The 27076-nt window shown below is 48.1% G+C and overlaps 1 protein-coding gene across 1 annotated transcript; it reads left to right on the top strand.

Moving 5' to 3' along the window:
• Positions 1 to 67: 67 nt before the first annotated feature.
• Poldip3 (DNA polymerase delta interacting protein 3) lies at positions 68 to 25392 on the top strand. Its single transcript, XM_036208143.1, has 9 exons — positions 68 to 239; positions 13298 to 13691; positions 14245 to 14331; positions 15959 to 16054; positions 17826 to 18005; positions 18730 to 18807; positions 19111 to 19240; positions 22330 to 22396; positions 23345 to 25392. Exons 1-9 carry the CDS (start codon positions 181 to 183, stop codon positions 23520 to 23522), a joined length of 1269 nt encoding a protein of 422 aa, XP_036064036.1. The 5' UTR covers positions 68 to 180; the 3' UTR covers positions 23523 to 25392.
• Positions 25393 to 27076: the final 1684 nt, after the last annotated feature.

Below are 27076 nucleotides of genomic sequence, written 5' to 3'. Positions count from 1 at the left end.
AAAGTGGGCACCGCAGAGGCTCATGGGGGGCGGCCCCGCCCCTTCCGTTCCGAGCGTCTTTTGAGCTGTCGCGAGAGTTGGTTGTCCGGGTGTCGGAAGCGGCTCGTCGCCCCGTCGGCGGCCTGGGGGCGGGCTCGTTGTTGACGGTCTCCGCGCTCTCCGCTAGCTTGGCGGCGCAAGATGGCCGACATCTCGCTGGACGAGCTCATCCGGAAGCGCGGGACGGCGACCAAGGGACGGTGAGCGGCCTTTTCCTCTACTCGGGGCTCGTGGGACTCGCCGCTTCCTAGGGTTCGGGGGCAGAGAAGGCAGCCGCCCGCGAGAAGCCGCTTGCTCCCGCCCCCTGCGTCCGCCGCGCTCCTTATTGGCCGGGCTACGCGGGGCCCATCCGCTCGCCAGCCCACTGGTTACCGGGCCCGGGCGGCCCCGCTACGGGCGGGCCGAGGGCTGGGCGGCGCCGGCCCTTCCTACCTGGCGGCTGGGCCCGGGGGCCACGGGGGCCACGGTGGCGCAGTCTCTGCTCGCGCTTTGCGGCCCTCGGAATTGAGAGGACGGAAGTTGAGCGGACGGGACCCTTTCCTGTGTGCAGAGTGCCTTGTTCCTATCACTATGGTGTCTGTAATGTTTTGTTGTTGTTGGCCACTTTTCTTGAGACGGGAGTCTCACCCAGCGGGAGCAGGCCTCGAACTCGCTGTGTTTGTTGCTGAGCCTGGCCTGAAAGGCCTAGATCCTCCTTTCATTTCCCAAGTGCTGGGATGGCAGGCGAGTTTGTCTCTGTTTTGAGAAGCTGGCGTCTTCCATTGTTGGCCCAGGCTGGTTTCGGACTCCTGAACTCAATCGGTCCCCCTGCCTCAGCCTCCTCAGTAGCTGGGACTCCAGGCACTCCCGTGCTATTTATGTATTTACCTTATACCGCTTTCACAAATGGGAAGCTGGAGCCTGAGAGACGAGACGGTAGGGTGGCTTTCCCAAGGCCACGGAGTGCTCAGAGTTTTAACTGCTGGTTGAGTTGGCCACAGACAAGGAAAGAAAGACAGGGTGCGTTGGTGGTCACTGATGGATGTCCTGGACTATGTGAGACACTTAAGACTCAATAGCCTCTTAAACATTGGTAGCCATCTCGAGCTTTTATGGGTCTGGAAATGAAGACACCACCAACCTTAGATGAGCAGAAGCAACTTTATTCCATCACCTTGGGGTACCAGAGCTTCTAACAAGCTCTGTGACCCCAAGAAGAGGCCATAAGCTTTTCTTTCTTTTTTTCTTTTTCTTTCTTTCTTTCTTTTTTTGTTGTTGTTGTTGTTTGTTTGTTTTTCAAGACAGGGTTTCTCTGTGTAGTTTTGGTGCCTGTTCTGGATCTTGCTCTGTAGACCAGGCCGGCCTTGAACTCACAGAGATCCGCCTGGCTCTGCCTACCGAGTGCTGGATTAAAGTTGTGCACCACCACACTGGTGGTGCTAAGGGACTAACTACATCACGAGAGACTAACCTTACCAATGGATTACTCCATTGACGAGTTCATAGCGGGGTGGGGGGGGTGGTGTTAAGGTGCTGGGATTAAAGGCGTGCACGAAAAACCATAGACGGGGTGGGGAATCAAAGGAGGGAGTGCATTCCGGAACTTACAGCTTGTGATAATGTAGTGTACAAGCTTAACGGGGTTTGCTTACACAAGTCTGCTGTTATCTTAGCACAGCTCTTGACACAGATGTCTCCCCTCAGAGGCTGATGCTGTGCAGTCTGTGAAACCTAGTTGGGTTGTCTTGGAATGTCAAGCAGTGAGGACAGCTTCGGGGAGAGGAAGATGTGTGCACCTTCAGGGAGAGCAGGCTGTGAGCCAGGCATGCTGTCCCTGAGCAGGCCCCTTCTCTGCTGCTCTTGTAATGGTCTCCTGGCAGCTTGTTAGAGGACTGATTGTGCATGAGAGCTGTGTGTGTTAGCTGTGACGTTGCTGTGACAGTATGGGAGATAGCGGGTGACTCATGGTTTCAGTCCGTGTTTGCCTGGCTCTCACTTGACTGAACACTAAAGTAGCAGGGGGTGTTCACGGGTGGGCAGCCAAGGAAGCAGGAGAGGTGAGTGGAGGAGAGAGGGAAGGGACCGAAATAAAGGAAGGAGGTGACCTGCTTCCTGCTTTTAGGCCCCACCCCCTAGTAGTCCCTTTAGCTATGAACTCCTCAGTGGAGTAATCCGTTGGTAAGGTTAGTCTCTCGTGATGTGGTTAGTTCCTTCTTAGCACCACCAAGTGTGGTGGTGCACATCTGAGTCCCAGCACTCCAGGCAGAGGCAGGCATATCCCTGTAAGTTCAAGGCCAGCCTGATCTACATAGACTAGAGTTCCAGGACAGCCAGGGCTACATAGATGGACCTATCCACTCCTCCCCCCCCCCCCCCCCCCAATAGCACCTCTAGCTGCAAACCAGCTCTTCCACTGTGGGTTCTCTGGAGAACATTCTCGATCCGAACCATACTCCCCCCCCCCCTTTTTTTTTAAATGTTCCTACCACATTAGAGCTGAGGTGATGGAGCATGCCTGTCATCCCAGCACTGGGAGGCTGAGGTTGGAGGATTGGTACCCAGCCTGAGCTGTTGAGACCCTGCCTCAGAAAACAAAGAATGTACTTTGTAGTGAGTGGACAAAGTGATGGGAGGTGCCATGGAGCTTTCTTTAAACAGAAATGCCTGTTCCCCCAGGCCAAGTGCTCACTAGGTGGTGGCCTTCATCGATGTCACTGTTGAAAAGAGAAAAAAAAAAAAAGATGTGATTTTTCAGTGTGAGGATTTTGCTTATGTGTGAAGTTTGGATTGGAACAGGAGTGTTCTGGAGGCCTAGGAAGCAGTGAGAGGGTTAAAACTAATTGACATTCCATTGCACTTGCATAGTCAACAGACTGATCTGGGGCTCCCTGTCAAGTTCTGTGATGTCATTTCCCCCAGTAAATATATTGTTTAGTACTTTCTAGAAGAACCACTGTTGTGGGAACTTTGGTTTTAAGTGTTTTCAAAGTGACCCTGAGAAGAGCCTTGTGCTAAGTAACTTGGAGAGTGGGTGGCTCCCGGGACAGCCGCTCTCCTCCTAGCCAGGGACTGCATGGGAAAACAGCCTCCTTAAAGCCGCTGCCTGGTGGCCCTCCTCACTGCTCACCCTAAGACTGCACACACCAACTGAGTCAGGACCTGGGGGGGCAGTCTGAGCACGAGCTCCGATGAGTGGTCGGTTGTAGAGTGGTGAACGTGGTTTGAATGGCCCTTGCTTCATCTCTTGATGAGACCCTGATGTCCCGCCTACACTTGTCTCTAGTGATTTTAGCGCTGGAGTGCAGGCTGGGCCCTGTGGATTGCTGCCTTAGACGTGAGGGTCTCGATTGAGTTAGTGAGCACAGCATCTCTCTTTAGTTTGCCTAGTCTAGTTCTTGGGATCACTGCTGGTCTGGGTAGAGTGTGCTGGAGTTGGTCAGCTGAGGAGTCCTTGGAGCCGCAGTGGGTAGGAGGATCCAGTTGGGTTCAGATCCAGGCTCTGGGCCAGCTCCTCACTCTTACTCTTCGTGAGATAAGCTGAAGAAATTGTAGCTCCAGACACAAAAATCAAGGTGGAGGAGCGCCGTCTTCAAGTGAAATGTATGAAAATACTTCAGTAAAGGAACGTGCCCTGGTATCTTGTTACTAATTTAGGTTAAACTGTTTGGGCTGGCTCGGCAGTTAAGAGCACTGGCTGCTCTTCCAGAGGACCTAGGTTCAATTCCCAGCAACCACATGGCAGCTCACAACTCTTTGTAACTCTAGTACCCAGGGATCTGTCACCCTCTTTTGACCTCCCTGTGTACATGGTACACAAACATACATCCAGACAAATATATAAAACAAAAAAATAAAATCTTCAAAAAACAACAAAAATACCACCACCCTCCTCCCCCAAATGACCTCAGGGCCAGCAAGATCGCTCAGCAGGTAAAAAAGCCTGCTGCCAAGCCTGACAACTGATTCCATCCCAAGACCCATTTGGTAGAGGAAAAGAACAGACTCCTGAAAGTTGTCCTCTGATCTCTGCATTTGTGCTGTGCTGTATATGTGGTCTCTCTCTCACACACACACACACACAGTTTTTTTCTTTCTTTCTTTTTTTTTTTTTTTTTTTGAATGATGTCAACACGAATACACTCTTAGCATAACTTCCTGGATTTAAATCCACTTCTGTAACCCATGAGCTTCTTTTGTATCAGGATCTGGAGCTGGCCTTGGCTGTCTTCCACAGAACCAGGAAGGCAGGACATTCCTAGTCCCTCACACCGTTAGTGTATGCCGGGTTCTAGGTGGAGACTAGGAGAGAGGAGTCCAGTGGGCCCTCTCCCTGACCTGCAGTGCTCTTCCCAGGGTCTCGAGGAGTACCCGGGCTGCTTGGAACATTGCACAGGCAATAATTGCTGTCCAGGGTGGGGCAGCCACCCTCCCTCACCTTCCCAAAGACAAATGTGCAGAACGTGTTTAGGAAACTCAGTAGTTCCTACAATGGGATGTGAGGCTGCAAGCTCAAAGATGGGGTGAGACTGGAGAACCCTATATGGCAGGGCTTTGTTAGTGAGCCTTCAGCAGTTCTGGAGCAGGTGCCATAATTGACTGGTTTAGAGGTCTGCCCTGGCAGTTGTATTTATTTGAAGAATCCCTGATGACTAATGCCTGCCTTATAACCAGTGCTGCTGCCTGCTGGGATGAATAGCTGTCTTTTCATGCAGCAGAGGAGATGTGATTATAAAAAGCTGGAACACAGAAGCCTCCAAAGCTGTGAAAGGAGTTGAAAGAATGCCTGTAACCAGGGAATGAATGCATCAAATTGCAAAGTAGCTACTCCCAGCAGGAGCAGCTCCTGTATCCCTAACTGCCAGGGCCTCTCTTCCACAAATGCACCCTCGGTGTACAGACAAAAGTGGCACACGTGGAGGTGGCCCCTAGGGTCATGTGACATGGCATTGCTAAGCTGTTTTCATTACTGTCCTGTATTTTTCAGTGTGTCCCTGTCACCAAGTGAGGCATTGCTATAGATTAAAATGTCAGTCCAGATTGTCTTGATGACTTATATGTGAGCAGCTGAGCACTTTGTCAGGTGTCATTCGTGGGCATTCTCACCCTGATCAGCAGTAGAGTGGGCTGTCCCTGAGCAAGACTAGAGCCCTAAGATGGTGCTCCTCCTGAAGACAGTAGTCATCCATCCTTTTTACTTTGGAGGTGTTAATGTGGTAGATTAGAACTAGAACACTAACATCAATAACGGGAAAGATTGTTTAAATTTGATTCTTCAATTAATGTCTGTTGACCCATGTTAATTTATTGGTGGGTTGTTGGTTTTTGTTTCCCAGGACAGGTTTACTTTGTGTAACAGCCCAGGCTGTCCTGGAACTTGCTTTGTAGACCAGGCTAGCCTCAAACTCAGAAAATCTCCTGCCTCTGCCTCCTCAGTGCTGAGATGAAAGGCATGCATCACCACACCAGGCTCAGGGTGGGTTGTTTTTGATACTGGGGCATGATGTTTCTTTGGGTGGAATGGACTGGTCAGGCTGGGGCTAAGCCATTCTTTATGGCTAGAGGCTAGTGCCCCATATAGTCTGACTCACTTCCTCATGACCTGAGGCTATTACCCAACTGTCCCAGAGTTTTTATTACTGTGAAGAGACACCATGACCACAGCAACTTTTTTTTTTTTGGTTTTTCAAGACAGGGTTTCTCTGTGTAGCTTTGTGCCTTTCCTGGAACTCACTTGGTAGCCCGGGCTGGCCTTGAACTCACAGAGATCCGCCTGGCTCTGCCTCCCAAGTGCTGGGATTAAAGGCGTGTGTCACCACTGCCCGGCTACAGCAACTCTTATAAAGAAAACATTTAATTGGAGTAGCTCACTTACAGTTCAGAGGTTCAGACCATTAATCATCATGACAGGGAACATGGCAGCATGCAGGCAGACATGGTGCTGGAGTATGGAGTAGCTGAGAGTCCACATCTTGCAGGCAGCAGGAAATCAGCTGAGACACTGGGTGGTATCTTGAGCATAGGAAACCTCAGAGCCCGCCCCCACAGTGACATACTTCCTCCAACCAAGCCACAGCTTACTGGTGCCACTCCCTGTGAGATTATGGGGCGTTACATTCAAGCCACCACACCAAGGTGTCCCGATTCTAGAGGAGTAAAAGAGGGGGGCAAAGGGGATAGTTTCAGGGAGGCTTCAGTTGGAGTGGGGTGACTGTCAGAATGGCGGAAGGTGGGCATGTAGAAATCCCTTCCAGGTGGGATGGGGCATGAAGAATTTGGTGACCCTCTGGGTACTGAAGCTTGTAGTCTTTGTAGGAGGGCTTGGTGAGAGAGCTGGAAGGGCAGGGGGCAAAGAGGAAAGTTAGCAGGAGCATGACTGGGTGGTCCCCAAGCAGTCAGGTGCGCTTCCAGAAAGTATTGTCTGCCCTTTGTCTGTGCTGATTCCTTCTAAGAAGTTAGCATTTTCCCACACTGGGCCAGGTTGACTCCCAGGAAAACAGCATTCTTCCCCTCGGAAGGCACAGATACCTCCCTGTTGGCAGTCATTAAGTCTAGTCCTCTGCGGTTTTGGAGGACCACCACAGTCAGGGAACCTATTTGATTTTGTAAAGTGCCTGTGCTGTGTTGTACCAAAGCCAGGTCTTCCTTAATCTGATTGGTCAGTTGGCCATGTTGTAACTGTTGGCACCCCATCACTTGTAGGGTGAGAGCCACTGGGAGGGCTTATAGTGGGAGTTCAGAGGGTAAAACACTTAAGAGATAGTAGAAAATGTGACTCCGAGGACACTAAGGATGAAGGAAGCGATCGGGGCAGGGGCCAGGGAGAGCGGCAACTCAAAGCCCATACATACACAGGAGAACTTGTGCTTGCATTTTTGTTTGCTCCCTATGTCTTTGGGCCACATCTCAACCCAGTTAGGATCTGTTCAGAGGAGGACACAAATCCCATCCCAAGCTGGAGTCAGATCTAGTCACGGAGTACTGCAGCAGCCAAAGAATCAGGTTGGGTGTTAAGCTGATCTGAAATTTTTTGGGGCTTTTGGGAGCTGGTAAAACAGGTTAATTGGTGTAGAAAGGCTTCCATCTGGTTGTTCTAGTTCTGAGTGCCAAGAACTGATCGGAGTGGCAAAAGAGGGATGGAGTTGGATACCCCTTCATAGGTCATCCCCACTGCTTTTGGGTGGAGGGTGCAGATTTCTCTTTGAGCTGATCAAGGGAGAACGTAGAAAGGGCAGTAGTCGAAGTGCCTCAGAGGAGGGTCCATCCAAGGGCCACAGTGAAACTCCACAGATGGCAAGGATCCAGAAGACCTCAGGAGGTAGTGACTGTGCAACCCCTTGGGGAACATTAAGAGACAGAGCTAATATAAATGTTGTTTAGTAAGGTTTAATACAGTTGTACAGCTGCCCAGACCATGTACCAGAGTTCTGTAGAAGGATAAGGTAACTAATTAGCAGTTTGTTACACCAAACTCCCAGGTAAGGAATGAGCACCTGGAAGCTTTGTAAAAGAAGCTTTAAATTCAGTTAAATTCAGCATCTAATTGGCAATTTAAAGGAGAACTGGAAGCCTATAGAGTCAAAGACACCACTTGGATATTCTGAATAAATATCCACAACTGTGAGTATGATGACAGACTATCTGGCAGCCTCCTTTAATCGGGGCACATGGGTGGTTAGGGTGTGGACCCTGGAATTAGCTTTTGTTAGGAGGAAGAATTGAAAGCCAGGGTAAAGGGCACAGCCACTTGAAATGGCATATAGGTCCTATACCGGTCAGGTGGTATGTAGGCTTAGGTACAGGTTTCCCTGGTTCACAGCATCCTCATATGTCTGTTTGGGAGACTTTGAAGACAGAGCAATTGCTGTAGTTGGACCTTTTTTCCTTGGAAAAAAGGTAACTGACCATTAACTTGTATGCCTTAATTATCTTTAACTGTTTACAATAAGTAACTTTATAAAACTAGGATTTTTCTAATTTTTTCTCAAAATTGCAATTTTGAATTGAAGCTCTTTTAATACCAAAATAAGCTTTAAACCATAGATACAGTCCTGGGAAAACTAAAAGTTAACAAAACCATACATCTTTAAGTCAGATTTTTGCCAACATGAATAGGCCAATATAACCCTAGGAATTTATACATGGCATGCTGTAGTAAATTAAGATGACCTATTTATGAATTTTTAACAACCTTTTTTGTGGGTTTTAAGTTAATCAAGTGGTGGCACAAACCTTTGATCCCAGCACTCGGGAGGCAGAGGCAGGCAGATCTCTGTGAGTTGGAGACCAGCCTGGTCTACAGAGCGAGTTCCAGGACAGCTAGGCTGTTAACACAGAGAAACCCTGCCTCAAAAAAACAAAAACAAAAAAAGAACCAAGACAGCAGGGGGAGTATTCAGAGCCAGTACCCCCTAATTTAGTCGTTTTAACTTTTATATATACATCTCTCTTGATTAAAAAAAAAATTAATACCATGAGATATAACAGTAACACTCATCATTTGTTGTAAGAAGACTTTCTAGGGGGGAATATTTGGGTCTTTATTCAGTACATTTAACATTTTTTTCATTGCTGCATCGATGAATCTCCTTCCTATTTTTAGTTTTTAGCCTGGTCATCCAAGAAACCTTGCGTTCTATTAGGACCTTATTGCACACAACCAGCTTTAAGAAGTGACTGGTTACTCAGATGACAGTCCAATGACCTTGTCTGTCTCTTCCCTTTCTGCAGGAATATTAACATTTAACAAGTCCAGCTGTAATTGTTTTAAGTGGGCGCAGTTGGAGTTCTGAAAATGGCAGTTATTTAGTTTAGAAGGAATTGTGTAGCACCACCTTAATAAGAGAAGGCTGAATTCAAATCACACAGGGAGTAACAGCAGTGAATCAGTATCATATGTGTCCATTTGTTAACCCATTGGGCCTTGTAAGTTCCCAGGTAAAACAGAAAACATGAGCAGCCTTTATAACTTAAGTAGTATGTAAAGGGGTTTTTTGTTTGTTTGTTTGGTTGGTTGGTTGGTTGGTTTTTTGAGACAGAGTTTCTCTGTGTAGCCCTGGCTGTCCTGAAACTTACTCTGTAGGTCAGGCTGGCCTCAAACTCAGAGCTCCAACTGCCTCTGCCTCCCGAGTGCTGGGCTTAAAGGTGTGCATCACCACTGCCTGGCTGAGGTTTATTGGGTTTTTTTGTTTTGTTTTTGTTGGTTTGGTTTGGTTTGGTTTGTCTTGTTTTTTAATCATAATCATCATTAAATTAATGGTTATGTCATCTGACAGAAGTTAGCTGAGGGAGTCCTGTTAAAACTGGGATATTGGGGCCGGGTGGTGGTGGTGCACACCTTTAATCCCAGCACTCGGGAGGCAGAGCCAGGTGGATCTCTGTGAGTTTGAGGCCAGCCTGGGCTACCAAGTGAGTCCCATGAAAGGCGCAAAGCTACACAGAGAAACCCTGTCTCAAAAAAAAAAAAAAAAAAAAAAACCCAAAAAAACAAAAAAACTGTGATGTTGGAGTTCTTATTGAGAGATTCTGGACAGGTCCTTTTTATCCTTTCCATGTGTGGGCTTCATGTTAGCCAATTTTATTACAAACACTTTTATAGCATGAAATAATCAGTAGTACCCTCTATTGGAAATGGTTTACCTCTTACCTGTTTTAAATGCATATGTCTTTTTCCTGGGCTGTTTCGTTCTCTCTGACAAGGAGTTGGGGCCAGCCTGACCTGGGACAGAGGCTTTGGAGGAAATGCTAAGATACTTAAGCTTGCAACTGAAGCAAGCATGCCAGGTGTCATCTTCAGAGCCAATTTTTCAAGTGAATTGAAATAGCCTGTGACAATTTATCTATACTATCTATACCCAAAAGACATCTGAATCTCTGTAAGACGGAACCCAGGGATCTACATCTCCATAACGAGTGTGTGTCTATAGATGGGGCAGACAACCTGAAAAGCCTAATGGGTAACTGAAAAGTAGAAATAAAAGCAAGAGCATCCAGGCTTGGTAGGGGAGGAGCAATGGACTAAGGTAAAGAAGGAAGACTCAGGAACATCTCAGGGAAAGCCGGCTTGGAGACCCAGTAGAAACAGCGGGCATTAGGACCCAGTGTAGAGTCTGTCTGCCTGGCCAGGTTGTAAGTCTCAAAAAGAAGAAGGAAAAAGGAAATGGCAGGCAGGACTGGCAGAGTGTCTTATCCTGCTGCCTGAGGCATCCTCCAGGTTTTGGGAGAGATGAAAACAAGCCTAAGTATTAGGAGGAGGAGGCATCCCCGTGCTGGGAAGACTCGGGGAGGAAGAAAGTCAGTCAAAGCGAAATGTAGGAGGGAGGTGGCTGGAATCTCAGAAGTTGTGATCTAGAGGAGTAAGCTCCCAGAGCTTCTGGGCCTGGTCAGGGTGCCTCTGAGTCAGAGCCGGACAGACAGTCTTGCAGAGTTTGAGTGTGTGGATGGCAGTGATCATCTCTTGAAAGGTCTTTGAGCCTTTCTTCCTGGATGTGGGGTTGGCACAGATAAGGAGGTCCAGGGTGTGCACCTGAGAACATCCAGGCTGTGGGAGACACAGGCTTACAAATGGCCGTTGTGGTAAGTGCTGCAGGGTGCTTTGAGAGATGCAAGAGGACCTTCCACCTAGGAACCAGGGTGCAGAGAGGCATTGGTGTGGGGGTTACAGGCAGTAAAGAATCTTTTTGAGTTTGGAAAGGGGGAAAGCCAGATGGCTTCTTCACCTGCATGAGCAGAGAACTTGTAAGCTGTGGGCTATAGCTAGCTTTTCTACGTGCTGCTTGTCTGCAATGCCCTTTGACCTACTGCTTTGCCCAGGCTTCCTGGGTCATGTCTAAGTGACCCCCAGCCTTCCAGGTGTCCACTTGTTTGTGATGACCCTGCAGAGCGGGTGCCTTCCTCTTGGTAGGACTGTGACCATTGTTTGATCGGTGACAGCCACACTTTTGGATTTGAATCAGCACCTGGAAGCTTACTCTCTCCCGTTCCCTTTGGTAACCTGATTGCCTGTGGCTTTGGAGGAGCTCAGTAAGTGGGTGTTTTAATCTGGGGTGCTTTCGTTTAGAGCTAGATGGTAATTGTTGATTAAAATTTTCCGTTTGTGAGTAGGACTTTAGTAGCAACTGTCTGAACCCATAGCCAGTTGTTTCTATTTTTAATGGACATCACGAACAGATGTGAGAGAATATGAGAAAGCTTGTAGAGGCATGTAGGGGAGGGTCTCATTTTCACAGGACTCCTTCCATATGGCATCAAATTTTTCTATAACTCCACTTTGCCCGTGGCTTCCAAGCTATGGACAGCTAAGTCAAGGGTAGCCCAGGGGAAGTGAGGTATATGTTGTCTGCTTCCCAGCTGATTTTCTCTAATTGTGGGTGCTGGCCACCCTCCCTACCCCATTCCTTTTGACTGGTTTCTCTAGTGCCTCCATTTCCTTGAATCCTTTTTACCCACGCAGTGCTGGGAATTCAGCCGGGGTCTAGCGCCAGCTAGACAAGTGTTCTACCACTGAACTATACCATCAGCCTGATCTCCCAGACTCTTTACATAAGAAAACCACACCAAACAAGCACCACCTTCCACTTTAAACTTACTCTGGTTGGTTTTGTAAATGACTCTTCCACGCAGTCCTTGTATGAACTAATGGAGTGGTCGGGGATGGATTTTGTTTGTTTGATATTCAATTTTTTTTTTAAACCTCCCTCTCCTCCCAGTTGCTACAGTACTACTTTTTAGATACCGAGCCCTGGAAAAGAAGTGAACCCCCCCTTTCTGCTCTTTCCCAGCTTAGGTTGGGGAGAAATCGGGGAAACCAGCAGCTGTAACAGGCACAAAGGAAAGATGTCTTGGAGATTCAAAGAGGGTTTCCAAGAAGATGTTGGCATACAGATCTAGAGACAGGACACCGCCTTAGGAATGGTCGCTTTTATTTCTGGAGTGGAGAGAGGCCTGTGGGTAGAGTAGGTGGTAGGTCAGGCAGAAGAAAGCTGCAGGCTCCGTGCCTTACTCAGCAGGCCCAGCAGGTGACTCTCAAACCACAGGAACGGGGCCTGCTCAAGGGAGCTTAATTCAGTTCTAACTTTTTAAAGATTTATTTATTTAATGTACACTGGTGCTTTGCCTGTATACATTCTGTGCGAGGGTGTTGGGTCCCCTGGAACTAGAGTTACAGACAGTTAGTTGTGAGATGCCATGTGGGTGCTGAGAATTGAACTTGGTTCCTCTGGAAGGGCACCCAGTGCTCTTAACCATTGAGTCATCTCTCCGGCCAAAAACAATTTTTTAGTTTTAATTTTTAGTGTGTGTGTGCATGTGTTTGTGTGCAGTGTCTGAAAAGGCTAGAAAGAGCATCCGATCTTCCATAGCTGAGTTACAGGCAGTTGGTTGTGAGCTACCTGGCCTGGGTGTTGGGAACCAAACTTGGGTCTGGAAGAATAGCAAGTGCTTTTAACCACTGCACCATTGTTTTAGCCTTCATTTCTAATTTTAGGAGTTGTCAAAATTGTACATTTTTGTTATTGCAGAGCTACTTTTGTTTTTTTAGTTTTACTTATTTTATGTGTATGAGCATTTTGCATGCATGTATGTAATGTATGTGTGTACCATGTATGGGCCTGGTGCCCTTCAGAAGTCAAAATAGGACATTGGATCACCTAGAATTGGAGTTACAAATAGTGTAAGCCACCAACCATCCCAGAGCTGGGAACAACCCAGGTCCTCTGCTAGAGAAACACACTCTTAACCATTGAGCTCTGTCTCCAGCCCTTGTGTCTTTTTTTATCTTGAGATGCGTCTTGCAGTGTAGCTCAGACCACCCTTGAACTCAGCAGCAGTCATCTTGCCTCAGCCTCCTGAATGCTATGATTATGAGCATTGCCATGCATGGCTATTAGTTAAATCTTTATAACTTCATTATTAGTTCTTGGAGTGCTAAGACCTACATGTTGGCCCCCTGAGTCCTAGTAAGAGTTGTCTGCCTGCATAGAGGCACCATTTGTTTTAAGAGGCAGCTTCACCAGGTCTGCCTTCCACAAGGAAAGCAGGCATAACAGATACCTCAAGGTATATAAAGTGTTGATTGAAGGCATGATCAGGGATGGAAACGGTCTTAATTTCGTTTATTACACAAAGGTAAAAGGCAGAGGTGAGAAAGAAGTTAGTATGTCTTTGTGTCTGTGGGTGCCAGCAGGGTTTTGGAAATTGGGGATGAGCTCTGCTCAGTGTCCTAGCTCTCCTCCACGGGCTGCTGATCTTCAGGTCCATTCACTGTTGCAGTTTGTACTTGCAGGCTCAGTGCCAGACCAGGAGTTGGAGGAGGCATCCGATCTCGAGTTGGGATCCAGCATAGTCTTCTTAGCCAGCCAGCTCGTACAGCCACCTTCCAGCAGAGATTCGATGCCCGGCAGAAGATTGGCATCTCAGATGCTCGGCTCAAGCTGGGAGTCAAAGATGCCCGTGAGAAGCTTTTGCAGAAAGATGCTCGGTTTCGGATCAAAGGAAAAGTACAGGATGCCAGAGAGATGCTGAACTCCCGAAAGCAGCAGAGCGCTGTGCCCCAGAAGCCCAGGCAGGTGACTGATGCCAGGGAAAAGATCAGCTTGAAGAGGAGATCGCCTGTTACCTTCACAAGCCCACCCATTGGGACGGTGACCCCTGCTCTGAAACTCACCAAAACCATCCAGGTAGGCTGTGGCTCCTGCCTGCGTTTCCAGAAAGCTAGAAGTATGCAGGAAACATTGGGGAATGACAGACATGCAAGTGTTTGTTCCAGTGTTGGTCCAGTCCTTCTGGCTTACAGAAAGGGTAGAGTACATTAGAGACAGTCTTGTGGAACACGGGGTATTGTCTTTTAAGGAGAGGTCCACCAGAGTGAACTGACTGTCCAGAGTGAGACAGAAGTAGAGAGAAACGGGGAAACACAGAGCATGTCGTACACATGCTATGGCAGGTACTTAACAAATTCTAGCTTATTTGTTCCTCACTCAGACTTCAGAATTATTACCTCAGTTTTATTTTTTAAAAAAAAATTTTTTTTAATTTTTTTTTTTTTTTGAAAGAAATGTGAACTAGTGTATCTGGCATTATTCACTCATCCAGTCAGTGGAAAGACCAGGGTAGGAGCCCAAGATCTGACTGCTTGTGATGCTTGCACATGCCAACATATTTCAAGTTCATTGACTACTTAGAATGCACATGAACCTTCTGGGATGGATTATGACGACTGGATGTTTCTAGGTTCCACAGCAAAAGGCCATGGTTCCACTTCATGCTCATCCTGCTGGAATGAGGATCAATGTCGTCAATAACCACCAGGCCAAACAGGTAGAATGAGTGTGTGTGTGTGTGTGTGTGTGTGTGTGTGTGTGTGTGTGTGTGTTACCCACACCTGAGTATATATGCATGCATGTATTTTGATGAGGTCTACTTGGGTAAGGCAACTGAGGACTGGCCTACAACTCCTATTTCAAAGTGTTAGAAGAAGGTTTTCACTTTGGAGTTTGTGAGTTTGAAGAATAAACTTGTACTAGGTATGATGGCACACACCTTTAATCCTAGAACTCAGAAAGTGTAGGTAAGCGAATCTCTGTGAGTGTGAGGCTAGCCTGGTCTACATAATTAGATGCTATTGCAGAAAAAGAAGCTGCAGCCTCTTTGGAGACATGACGGTTCATACTTGTAATCTCAGCACTTGGAGGCTGGGCCAGAGCCCATGAATTTGAGCCCTGGGCCATACAGTGAGTTCAGGATAGCCTGGGCTATAGAATGAGACCCTGTTTTTAAAGAAAGAAACAGCCAGGTGGTGATGGTTCACAACTTTAATCCCAGCACTTCTGTGGCAGAGCCAGGTGGATCTCTGTGAGTTCGAGGCCAGCCTGGTCTACAGAGCGAGTTCCAGGACAGGCTCCAAAGCTACACAGAGAAACCCTGTCTCAAAAAAACAAAACAAAACAGAACAAAAACAAATACAAAATAGAAAGAAAAGAAATAAAGAAATTTCTTTTGTTGTTTTGTTTTGGTTTTGGTTTTTCGAGACAGGGTTTCTCTGTGTAGCTTTGCGCCTTTCCTGGAACTCACTTGGTAGCCCAGGCTGGCCTCAAACTCACAGAAATCCTCCTGGCTCTGCCTCACGAGGTGCTGGGATTAAAGGCCTGGCAAGAAATTTCTTAATCCAAGCATGGTATGTATGTAATCAGGGAGGTAGAGTCAGGAGGGTCACAAGGGCCAGGACAGCCTCGGCTATGTAGGGAGACCTTGTCTCTGAAAAGAAACTTTTTTTTGAGACAGGTTCTCATGTAAACAGGCTGATTTCTAGTTCACTGTGACCATCTGGTCCTTCTGCCTTCTCCTTCCTGGTATATTGTGCTTTAGATGAAACCCAAGGCTTTGCATTGGACTATCTCAGCAGCTACACCCAAGCCTCTGAGAAGAAACTTGTTACTGAGAAAGGAGAGGCATAAAGGGCAGGAGAAGACAGGGAAACCAAATGTTTGTTCTTATAAACATCACATCTGTCCAATGTAGAAAAACACCTTCGCATACCTGTTCACCAAGCCAGGAGCTATTGGCATCCTGCTGTAGCTCCTTTCTAGGTTGGTGGGTTTTAGAATGCCTAGCCGTGTTTGTAGGCATGTGCACTGCGTGCAGGCCTGATACTTCAGAGGTCAGAAAAGGCCCCTGGAACTGGAGTTTGACTGACCCATACGTCACAGTACTTATTAGCAATTTTTATTGGGTTCTGTGGGTAGGAATCACGTTGTAAGGACTTGAGTCCTAAGTCTCTCCAGGCCCTTGTGCATTTCAGCAGCCACTTCTCTGCTCTTGGTTCAGATGTTTGCTGAGGGCCTGCATGCCATATTAGCATTTATCCATCTGATTGCTTGGTTTATTCTGGGGTGCTAGTGATCACTGAGCGGCATCCCTAGCCCAGCTACTATTTCTTTCTTTTCAGAACTTATACGACCTGGATGAAGAGGATGATGTTGCTGCACCTGTTCCTACCAAACAGACGAAGTTTGCAGCCACGGGCAGCTTTGTCCACCATGTGGTATGGCCCCCTGCATCAGATCTAGTGGATGGATGAGGTTGTGGAGAAAAGGGCCTCTCATTGAGTTGGGCTATGAGCTTTTATAGAGCCATGACTAGCCAGCTCCCTGGTTTTATTGTTGCTGAGACTTGGGTGTCTAGGACTTTGCTCAAGGTCCCACATCAGTGAGATGAGTAGCTGCAGTTCCCAGGGGCTGGGTTTGAGACACGTGAAGGGAATTGGGTCTTAGTCCATGTCTCCTACTGTAACAGTACAACAGTCTGGGTAAACTGGAAGCAGTAGGGGTTACCAGCAAGTCAAGAAAATTGGGCTTCCCCCCATCAAGGGTACTGGTCAGACATCATGCAGAGAGGTGAGAAAGAGAGGTCTGGGAGCTTGAAGAGGGTCCTGCTGCAAAGTCTCAGCTTTGGCCAGGATCCCAAGTGTGAAGCAATCTCTTGGTTACTAATTAAGTTCTTACAGTGGTTGTGGAGTTGAATGTTGCCAGTTCATCTAGCTGTAAAGGGAAGAGGCTGTCCAGTAATTAGACCATTTGGGTTTGCCTGCCTGTCTGCTGGCTTAGTCCATGGCTAATTCCAGTTGGAAAAATAATGCTCACAGTAGTTTCATTTAAGATTTCTCCTTCTCAGTGCCATGGGTTTGTTTTTATGATAAGGAAGCAGCACAGAGTAGATGAACCTATTCACCATAACCCAGCTTATAAGACATAGACTGAGTTGTTGAAGCACATCAGTGTGGCTCCCAAGGCACTGTTCTGGCTCTTGAGACACAGAACATGGCTTGAGCAGTGTGGAGTCTGGTATGGAGAGGATGCTTCACCAGGACTTGGAGAAGCCTGGAGAGCTGACCTCACCCCATACTCATCTACTTCCTTGGCTGTGGCATCCCTCCTTTTTTCCTGTTTGGTGCCAGCAAAACCACCTGGCTTTAGTGTCATGCATCTTTCTAGACATGTTAGCCTGAGGAATATCTGTTTCCAAGGGACTACATCCTCAGTTCAGGAGGAGACTGAGTCTGATGGTCTGTGCATGCTAACTCTGCCAGCCTGTCCCCACAATCTTCGAGCTATAGAGGCTGTGGCTATGCATAGTGCCTCTGCATTGCCAGTTCAGAGACAGAAAGCTAGGGGTTCCATGCCTTCCTAAGAGAGTTCCTAGGGGCTGGAGAGATGGCTCAGTTGTTAAGAGAACTGGCTGTTCTTCAGAGGACCCAGAATCAATTCCCAGTACCTACGTGGCAGCTCACAACTGTCTGTAACTGCAGCTCCAGGGGATCTGACAGATACACATACAGGCAAAACACCAATGCACAGAAAATAAATTAATCATTAGAAAAGAAAATGAGAGCTCCTCTGTCCAGCCATTCTGCAAGCTGATGATCATTCCATTGTAGTAGAAGCTTATCTAGGGATGAGATTGACCTCATGCTTTTGCAGGGTTTCCAGAAAATGTGAACAGTGTGTGTGACTCCTGGATGAGTACCGATAACCTCCCCCTTTGGGCTTGGACCAGGAAACTTTAGGGGTCTTGCTCTAGCTAGTTGTTAACTTCAGACAATAGTCTGTCTCAGCCAGGTGGTGGTGGCACACGCCTGTAATCCCAGCACTCAGGAGGCAGAGACAGGCGGATCTCTGTGAGTTTGAAGCCAGCCTGGTCTACAGAATGAGTTCCAGAACAACCAGGGTGTTTACACAGAGAAACTCTGTCTCGAAAAACAAACAAAAAAGTCTCTGTTTCTGGCTTCTCAGACTCCTTTCTGCCTGTTTGTATAGACTGGACTGAGCAGTTCCAAGATGTCCGTGTCCAAGGCTCTCCCTCTCACAAAAGTGGTTCAGAACGATGCCTACACAGCTCCTGTTCTCCCCTCCTCTGTTCGAACCAAAGCCTTGACCAACATGTCCCGGACACTGGTGAACAAGGAGGAACCTCCCAAAGAGCTGCCAGCTGCTGAGGTAAGGTAAAAGTTACCACTCCAGCGAGGATCAGCCTGTGTAGGTGCTCACTGCGCTCTGTGTACCCAGGGTCCTCAGAACAACTGCCCTGTGAAATGGATGTGAACCATCCCTTTCTGTCCTCAGAGAGCTTGCTGGCCAGTGAGGACCCTTGGAGAGAGGTCCCACTATCTAGTGACATGGCATGAAGGTCCCAGAAGAGAGCTACTGAGAACTTTGAGGAGCGATCTTGTGCCTCTCAGGACTTTTTTTAAAGATTTATTTATTTATTATGTATACAGTGTTCTGTCTGCACGCATGCCCACAGGCCAGAAGAGGGCACCAGATCTCATTACAGATGGTTGTGAGCCACCATGTGGTTGCTGGGAATTGAACTCAGGACCTCTGGAAGAACATTCAGTGCTCTTAACCTCTGAGCCATCTCTCCAGCCCCGCCTCTCAGGAATTTAAGCCTATGTCATTTAAGCCTATGTCATGACTGAGCCTTAGCTGGCTGAGACTGGAAGCGTGGATAGATTCCAAATACTCAGAGGCTTGGGTCTGAAGGGCCTGCACGCCTAGGAAATAGCAGGAGTCTGATGGCCTCTGAAGTCCAAGAAGCCCAGTGATAGATGGCCTCTGAATGGGGTTTCTGCTGTACCTTCCTGGTCAGTTGTCTGGGGTGAGTTTTGTGTTAGTACATGCTGCCTTTTGATTCCTTGTCACGTTCTTGTCTCTGTGGCAGCCTGTGCTCAGTCCCTTGGAAGGCACCAAGATGACTGTGAATAATCTGCACCCTCGAGTCACAGAGGAGGACATTGTTGTAAGTACCTTCGCAGCAGCGTGACCTTTAAGTCATAGGCTGCTTCTGTGCTACCAGTCTGTAGGACCACATTGGGCAATGATTTGCTGCAACTCAAAGGATGGTCATGCTCAGGGCAGCTTTTTACCACCCAAGGATACAGGGCCAAATCACCAAAGGTGGAGTTAGGGAAACAGGTATTGTCTCCTTGTGGGGTGACAGGATGGACTTACTCCCCCAGCAAGTTAGGATAACACTTAAAACCAACAACCTACTAAAGACTTGGTGTCTGGGGTTCCCTCCCACCTCACTTGTCCTTTGCAGGAGCTTTTCTGTGTGTGTGGGGCCCTCAAGCGGGCTCGCCTGGTCCATCCTGGGGCAGCAGAGGTTGTGTTTGTGAAGAAGGACGACGCCATCACTGCTTACAAGAAGTACAACAACCGATGTCTGGATGGTAAGTTAGAGAGGCGCTGCCACCGTGCTCCCTCTGCTTTTAAGAGGAGGCTTTTGGGGTAAGCCTCTCTGTGGATGAATCTCTTAAGGGATCTTGCTGGGAAAGCCAAGCTTCACATTCGGGCTTGCTAGGACACGGGTTTCTCAGAGGCCTGGAGTCTTGGCTCTGTGTTGTCTTCTGGGTGAGAGCTACCAGTGGAGAAACTGCTCTCTTTTTGTTTCTCAAGCGAAATGGTCAAAGAGGAGCTCTGTGCCTTTCCATGCCCATTGTGTGTGTGGTGAGAACCTGCTGCGTGAGGACCGGGGCCCTGGACTAGAATCAGAGAGGCGGGGAGTAATAGACAGCATTGGTGCTCTGCTTTGTGTGTGCTTATCTGACATGTGTGTAGAGAAATGTCTGTTCAGTCTTTGCTGAGTCTAGAGTTGGATTCTTTTTTGGTTTTTGAAACAGGATTTCTCTGTGTAGCCTTGACTGGCCTGGAACTCACCCTATAGCCCAGGCTGGCCTGGAACTCACAGAGATCTGCCTGCCTCTGCCTCCCGAATGTTGGGATTAAAGGTGTGATGGCTGGATTCTCTTTTTTTGGCTCCTGAGTTGTAAAGGTTCTTCATATAATCACAAGGCTAGGGAGACAGCTCAGTGCATTAAGTGTGAGCATAAGGACCTGTGTTGAGGTTCCCTACACCCATATAAAAGGTCACATGTTTCTGCAATACCACAGCTGTTGGTACAGGGACAGGTGAATCCTTAGGTTTGCTAGCCAGTCAGTGAGAGTCGCTGTCTCAAACAATAAATAAATAATCGAATAAGCAACTAAACAAATAATAAGGTGAAGCGCAATAGAGGAAGACACTGTGTTGACCTCTGACCTCCACATGCACACATGCCCAACCTTACACCATGCACAAAAGTTCTTTGTCTGATTTTTAGGTCAGGTCTTTGAGTAGATAAAAGGTATACAGTTATTTTCTCTCATTCTGTAGGGTGTTGTGTCTGTCCATCCCCTACCACTCTATTCCTTTTTGGTTTTTTGAGATAGGCTTTCTCTGTGAAACGGTCCTGGTTATCCTGGAACTCACTGTGTAGACCAGGCTGGTCTCAAACTCACAAAGATCCACCTGACTGCCTCCCAAGTGATGGAATTAAATGCATGCGCCACCACCGCCCAGCTATTCCTTTATCTTGGGGGTGGAAGTATTTGTTTGCAAACAACAGAGTCTCTCTCACACTGTAGCCCAGGCTGGCCTCAAACTCAAAGCAGTGCTCCTGCCTCTGCCTCCCAAGGGCTGGGATTACGTGCAGCTTCAGTGTATTTCCTTTTGTGACACTTTTTTTCCCCCAATGCTAGGGATCAAACCAAAGGCCTCACACATGCTAGGCAAACACTCTCCTTGTGAGCTGCAACTCTGATCTGGTGCCTTTAACTAGCAGCATTGACTAGACATGCAGTTCTTCCCTTCATGTGACCATTTCTAAATCATCATAGCTGAGACTAGCCTGGGCTGTGTAGCTGCAGGACAGCCTAATCTACACAATTAGACCTTGCTCAAACAAAACAGACTCATTGTAGGGTGTAGCTGGTCTGATTTCTGTGTTATGTTTCAAGGAATAGGCAGGCCAGAGACAGAATGGCTAGTATGTGGAGCAGCCAGAGCACGGACTTCGGATGCATCATACTGTGTCACACAACAGGTGTGATAACACGGAGACAGCTCCAGGCAGTGCAGAATCACCAAAACTTGACAGAGGCCAAACTCTGTGTGTTTGAGGCCAGCCTGACCTATATAGCGAGTTCCAGGACAGGCTCCAGAGCTGTACAGAGAAACCCTGTCTCGGAAAAAAAACAAAACACGTGACAGAGACTTAGAGTGAGCACTGCTCCTGCAGAAGTGGCCCTGATAACCTCATTCATTCCGGGTGCTAGGAACCTTCAGTTTGGAGAAAGAGGGGGATAACCCCTCAAGGCAGTGTGGTGCAGAGCATGGCACAGGTCAGCAGTGTGGAGTCAGTCCCACTCCACCTTTGCTTTCCTTGAAGTGGAACCCTGATCCACCCACATGCGCTACTAATAATCAGATTTTTGACTCCTTGAATGAGTTCAGTGTGTATTTGAATCTTTTTTTGCGGTGCACATTGTAATTTATCAGGACCTGTTTGACGTTAGTAGTGACTCGACCTGGTGCTGAAATGCTCTCGTACAGCTCTGTTCCCTTTGCACACCGTGACTCCCACAGTGGGGGTGCAGCCTCACAGCACTTGGTCCTTCGTGGGTGGGGAAAGGCCTCGTACAATCCTTAAGTCTTCTTTACGCAGGGTCATAGCAGAAACGGTTTCCTTTCTGAGTGCCTCACCGACTTGTTGGGGTGGCTCCTCACTCACTGCGCAGTTCCTTCCCACCCTCCAGGTACCGACTGACCCCCGTGTGAAGCAGAGTCCTGGCCTTTTTGTTTCATTACTGAGGCTCCCTTACGCCTCAGGTTTCCTAGTGTCTGCATGTGTTAGTGTGCTGCCTGTTGTGGGGATGCAATACTTGAAGCTGTGTTCTTCATACAGAAAAGAGGTTCATTTGGGTTCAAAGGCAGCACCAGCATTGGTATTGCTTAGGCGAGGACTCACCGAACAGGCCTGTTCTCATCACGCAGTACACTATACTCAGGTTTGGTGTACTATCACATGTTTGACAAAAGATGAAGAGTTTGTTAGCAAGAGTAAGCATGGAGATAGGGAAACATGTCTCACATCACTTTCTGAGGATAGAGTTTAGGGGTCTAGTGGGTGAAAGAGTCAGTGTGGTCTAAGGTGGTCAGACTTCACAGCCCTATATATATATAGGATACACATTCAGAAAATGGCCAGTTAGCTGCCCAGACCTCCATGCTAGATAGCTTCTGTTTGTTCCCACAAGGTACTTCAGGCTGGCTGTGAACTTGAAATCCCCCTGTCTGCGTCTCTCCATACTTAGATTCACAGGTCTCCACCATGGCTGGCCTCAGTGATAGGATCTGACCCTTGGTCATGGTGTTGGTGACCTTTGTCCTCTTAGAAGGAACAGGTCTCTTGATGGAGCCTTTGCCTTTTTTGGTTTCCAGGGCAACCCATGAAGTGCAACCTTCACATGAATGGGAATGTCATCACCTCAGACCAACCGATCCTGCTGTAAGTGCCACGGGAACAGGCTGGAAGGCTTTCTGCTCCTTTTAGTCTGTAGCGTCCGTCACCTCTTGTGTTCGGTGGGGTAAAGTGCCTGCCTCATCACGGCTTCCTTTGTCCTCCATTCCATTTCCTCTGTTCTGATGCTCAGTGGTCAGTCAGGGTGCTTCAGTTAGAACCAAGTGGTTTGTCTCAGACTGTCCCCAAGGTTTTAATACAGTGGACTAATATGAAGTGTCCAGCACCTCTGAGGGGAGTGGAAAGCAAACCAGTCCCTTCCCCTTTGTATGACTGACATCTTCCAGGTGAACAGTGACTGCTGAGCCTCTGCAGCAGCACTCTGGGCACGTGTGCCTGGTTCCTGGTGACTTTTTGGAGCCTGAGACAAGTCTATAAATCTGTCTCAGGAGTAAGTTGTGCTTTAGAAATGTTTTGGGAAGGGACTGGAGAGACAGCTGAGTAATAAGAGGACCTTGCAAAGGACCCAGGGTTGGTTCTCCATGTTGGGCATCTCTGAACCATCTGTGAGCACCTGCACTCACATGCATAGACACACATATAAACATAATTTAAAATAAACAAAAAATAAAAATATTGAAGGTTTTTATGATCTGACAAATTAGTCATTGGGCTAACCAGAGTTAGTGTGGTTGGTTTAGGTTAGGCTTTATAAGATTTGTGTAATATGTGACCGTGTGTGACTATCCAGAAGAACATGCAGTGTTTCTAGACTTGGAACTCCAGCACTCAGCAGGCTGCAGCTAGGTTTTGTTGTTGTTGTTGTTGTTTGTTTAGTAGTAAATAAGAAAAATAGAGGTCTCCTATAAGATGAAGTCAGATAGAGGGTGTGGGAGAGCATTACATTCCATGCCTACCTCCCAACAGATGCTCAGTGCTGAGACCCAGCCCCACCTAAGGAGAAACTAACAGGGATTTGGTTCTCTGCTCTCACAGGCGGCTGAGTGACAACCCCTCGGTGAAGAAGGAGAGTGAGCTGCCTCGGCGGGGGACTCCTGCCCCCTCTTCCAACCCTCCTGCTGAAGTGGACCCTGACACCATTCTCAAAGCTCTCTTCAAGTCCTCGGGGGCCTCTGCGACCACACAGCCCACAGAATTCAAAATCAAACTTTGAGGCAGGGAGTGAGGCAGCCAGAAACAGGGCAGAGGAGGGTGGCTCTGTTTCCCAAGGCAAAGCTTGTGACCAATGGGCTGTCGGACTGAAGCCCCCTGAGCAAGGGACAAGGCACCAGGGAGAGCTTCCTCACTGGACGGGACCCACCTTTCTGTATTGTTCCACACCTTGCCCTTCTGTGCATTACATTTCTATAGTATGCTTCCTCTCTCCTCTACTCATCACCAAGGTAGGCTGTGTTTGTCTGTGTGCTTCCCGACCCTCGGCCCCATGCTGATTTCTTCCCTAGGAATGGTGTGCTGTTTCCCTGGGTAGCCTTCTTGTGCCCCCGTGGGACACAGGGCTGGGGGGCAGCTGGAGAGACTGCTTTGTTTGTTGTGTTTCCAGTTTTCTTGTTCTGTTGCAGTTTTACAAATAAAATGGAATGAATGGGGCCTCCTGCCATTCGGAGGGCACTAGGTCAGCTGGGGAGCTGCATTAGGTCACTGGCCTCTGGTCTTCCACCTGACTGCTCATGTGCAGAGCTCTGTGACAGGGGCAGGTAGAGGTAGGGTGGCTATGTTGCCAGCTCTTGGCTGCCTGTGCTGTCTTGGGCAGCCCAAAAGGATTTTCCAGAGTTGATGTTCCCTTGTTAGAGTTGTGCCAAAGGCCCTGGCCCAGTTCTCTCTGCTTCCAGATAGGAACACAAGAAAGGACCTATGCCATGAGCCCTTTTGGTTCTCACCTGACAGGGCAACACCACCACAGCCTGGTTTTGGTGCAGGTGCCAGCTCCAAGGTAGTTGGGCCTTTTTCCAGGCTGTACCCAGGCTGCAGCACAGTGGGCTTGGGAGAGATGGATTGAATGGGAGCTGTTGACTGCCTCAGCCGTCCTGGCTTTGATATCCACAGAAGAGCAGTCAGGATTGCCCACAGTGCAGCTGCCACCATGGCATGGTCTCTGTTGGTGTGGGTGACCCTCACTGCCATGAGTGGTCTGAGAGTAGGGCTGGCCTACCATGCAAACTGGTGGGAGATTTTCTGCGGCATGCCCTAGGCTGCTAGTGCAGAACTGTGGCACTTAGGCAGATGCTGAGTGTAGGGCAGCACCATTCCAGAGCTAGTCAGTAGTGCTCTAGCGATGAGGAGATTCTAAGCTGTCATAGCTGGAGCAGGATTCTAAGGGCACACATACCAGTAGTATGTCCTGTAAAGGCACAAGCCAAGGAAGTAAAGGAAGCTGAGACACCATGATCCTCTCAGGCTAGCCCAGTAAAGAGAATTTCAATTAATTCCTGTTCTCTTGGAGCTAGATCTGCCCAGCTAGAAGGGTCTAGTTTGAACCAAAATCAGTTCTTCAGCTCTGAGGTTGCCCAGCCAAGGAATCCAAGAATGGCATCTGGGGTGCTCCACTCTACTGTTTAAAGAAGTCTGCTTCCCTTAAACCTTTCTAAATGGGGACAAACTTAATTCTTCTCAGCAACCAGAAGACATTCCTCATGTTTCACCCTTCCTGGCCCAAGAGAACACCAAGACACTAGGACCTGACTTCTTTGCCATTGGGAACAGTTAGCACGCTTTTGCTTTGTGTAGAATAGGAATGGCCTAGGCTTTCTTGGTTCCCTGCTCTTGTTGGACCAGGCATTCTCTGGCAGCAGCACAGTTGAACAGAGTCAGCCTCAGCCTCCTGGCTATGTGGTACTTTTCCGGGAGTGTATGGCCTCCCCTGCATTTTCAGAATGTCATCTTGGGAAGCGGAAAAGAAGGTGGGCCAACCCTCATGTCCCCACTCCCTTGCATTACTTGTTTGTGTCTTGTTCAGGAGAGAAAGACATTGCAGGATGGAGGGGCTTGTTACTTTCCATTTCTCAATAAATGTTTGTTATTCCTAACTTTGAGCTGTAATGTCTTTTTACTATATTTTTTGGGGTGTGTGCCTTTGTGATCCATGTGTGGTGGTCAAGGGCCCACTGGGAGTCCATTCTTTGCTTCCACCATGTGGATTCTGTATATGAAACTCAGTTTATTAGGCTTAAGGGTAAACACCTTTACCTACCAAACCATCTTGTTGGTCCTAGGCTATAATCTCTCTGCATCTGTGTGTGTGTGTGTGTGTGTGTGTGTGTGTGTGCGCGCGCGCGCGCACACACACACACACCTGATACATGCAGAGACCAGAAGAGAACATCAGATCCCCTAGAGAATTGGGAATCAAACCCTGGTCCTCTGGAAGAGCAGCCAGTGGTCTTAACCACTGAGTCATCTCTTTAGCCTCAAGGCAAATTTTTTTTGTTTTGTTTTGTTTTTTGAGACAGGGTTTCTCTGTGTAGCTTTGTGCCTTTCCTGGAACTCGTTTTGGAGACCAGGCTGGCCTTGAACTCACAGAGTTCTGCCCGCCTCTGCCTCAAAAGTGCTGGGATTAAAGGCGTGCACCACCACCGCCCGGCTCAAGGCAAATTCTTAACTGACCCTTTAAAATAAAAAAATATTATATACTTCAAACATATGTCAAAGAATGCACATTCCCAAATTCCAAAAGGGAGGAATGGGGGCATAGCCAGGAAAGATTGTACCAAAGCAAGACCAGCAAACACCAGATCCTTTAGCTCCCTGTCCATGATGAAAGCTTCAGTTTCAAAATAACTCCAGCTTTGCTGTCTGCAACAGCTCTCTGGCCTGCTCCACTTCTTGTATGCAGCTTTCTGTCTGATGTCCATGGCTTTGGCATTTCCACCATCTTGGGGTCTCAGTACAACCCAGCCTTCACTAACAGTTGTGCTGTGCCACAAATAGCCTTGCCACACTTAACCTCTGCCACACACACCAGTACCACATGAGTGATACTGCCAGGTCAGCCAACTCAGGTTGGGCTCTGGCCCCTTGGAGCACAGAAGCGGCACTTCTGTATGGAAGCTGGTAAACTAGGCAGTTAGTTGTTTTCTAGGAACAGAAAACCACTTCATTTTTTCCTGACACTTGGGCTGAGCAAGGGAGTGGTCTTGTGGGTGCAGAGCAGGAGGCGTTACAGCCTCTTTCAGCACATGACTGGACTGCAGCATGCAGCTGCTCAGGCTGTTCCTTTCCAAGTAGCACATCGTTTATTTTTTCTGCCCTAGTTGGTCTGTAGACCTGCATGAGAGTAACCATCGATAACCATACCATAGCCTTGGTGTTACACTGTCTTAAAGTCTTCTCTGATGCCTGGTGACGGTGGTGCACGCCTTTAATCCAAGCACTTGGGAGGCAGAGGCAGGTGGAGCTGCGAGTTCGAGGCCAGCCTGTTCTACAGAGTGAGTTCCAGGACAGCAGGGCTGTTCATAGGGAAACCGAGGGTGGTGGGGGGTGGGGGGTGTCTCTGCCAAAGAAATTTGTTATTTTTGAAAATTCAGCCTCAGGTAAATTCTCAGGACAAGAACAGAATGCAGGCAGATTCTTTGCCAAAATATCACATTAATGGCCCCTAGCCCTGTTTCTGGTTAAAGTCCTCATTGCCCCCAGAACGCTCACAAGCCAGGCCTCTGCTGTCTACATTTCTCTTGAGTATTATTTTCCAAGTTCCCACCAGAATGGCCCATT

The sequence above is a fragment of the Onychomys torridus genome, chromosome 16, assembly GCF_903995425.1.
Source record: "Onychomys torridus chromosome 16, mOncTor1.1, whole genome shotgun sequence".
Classification (NCBI taxonomy): Eukaryota; Metazoa; Chordata; class Mammalia; order Rodentia; family Cricetidae; genus Onychomys; species Onychomys torridus.
This window is presented reverse-complemented; position numbering and strand designations above follow the sequence as displayed.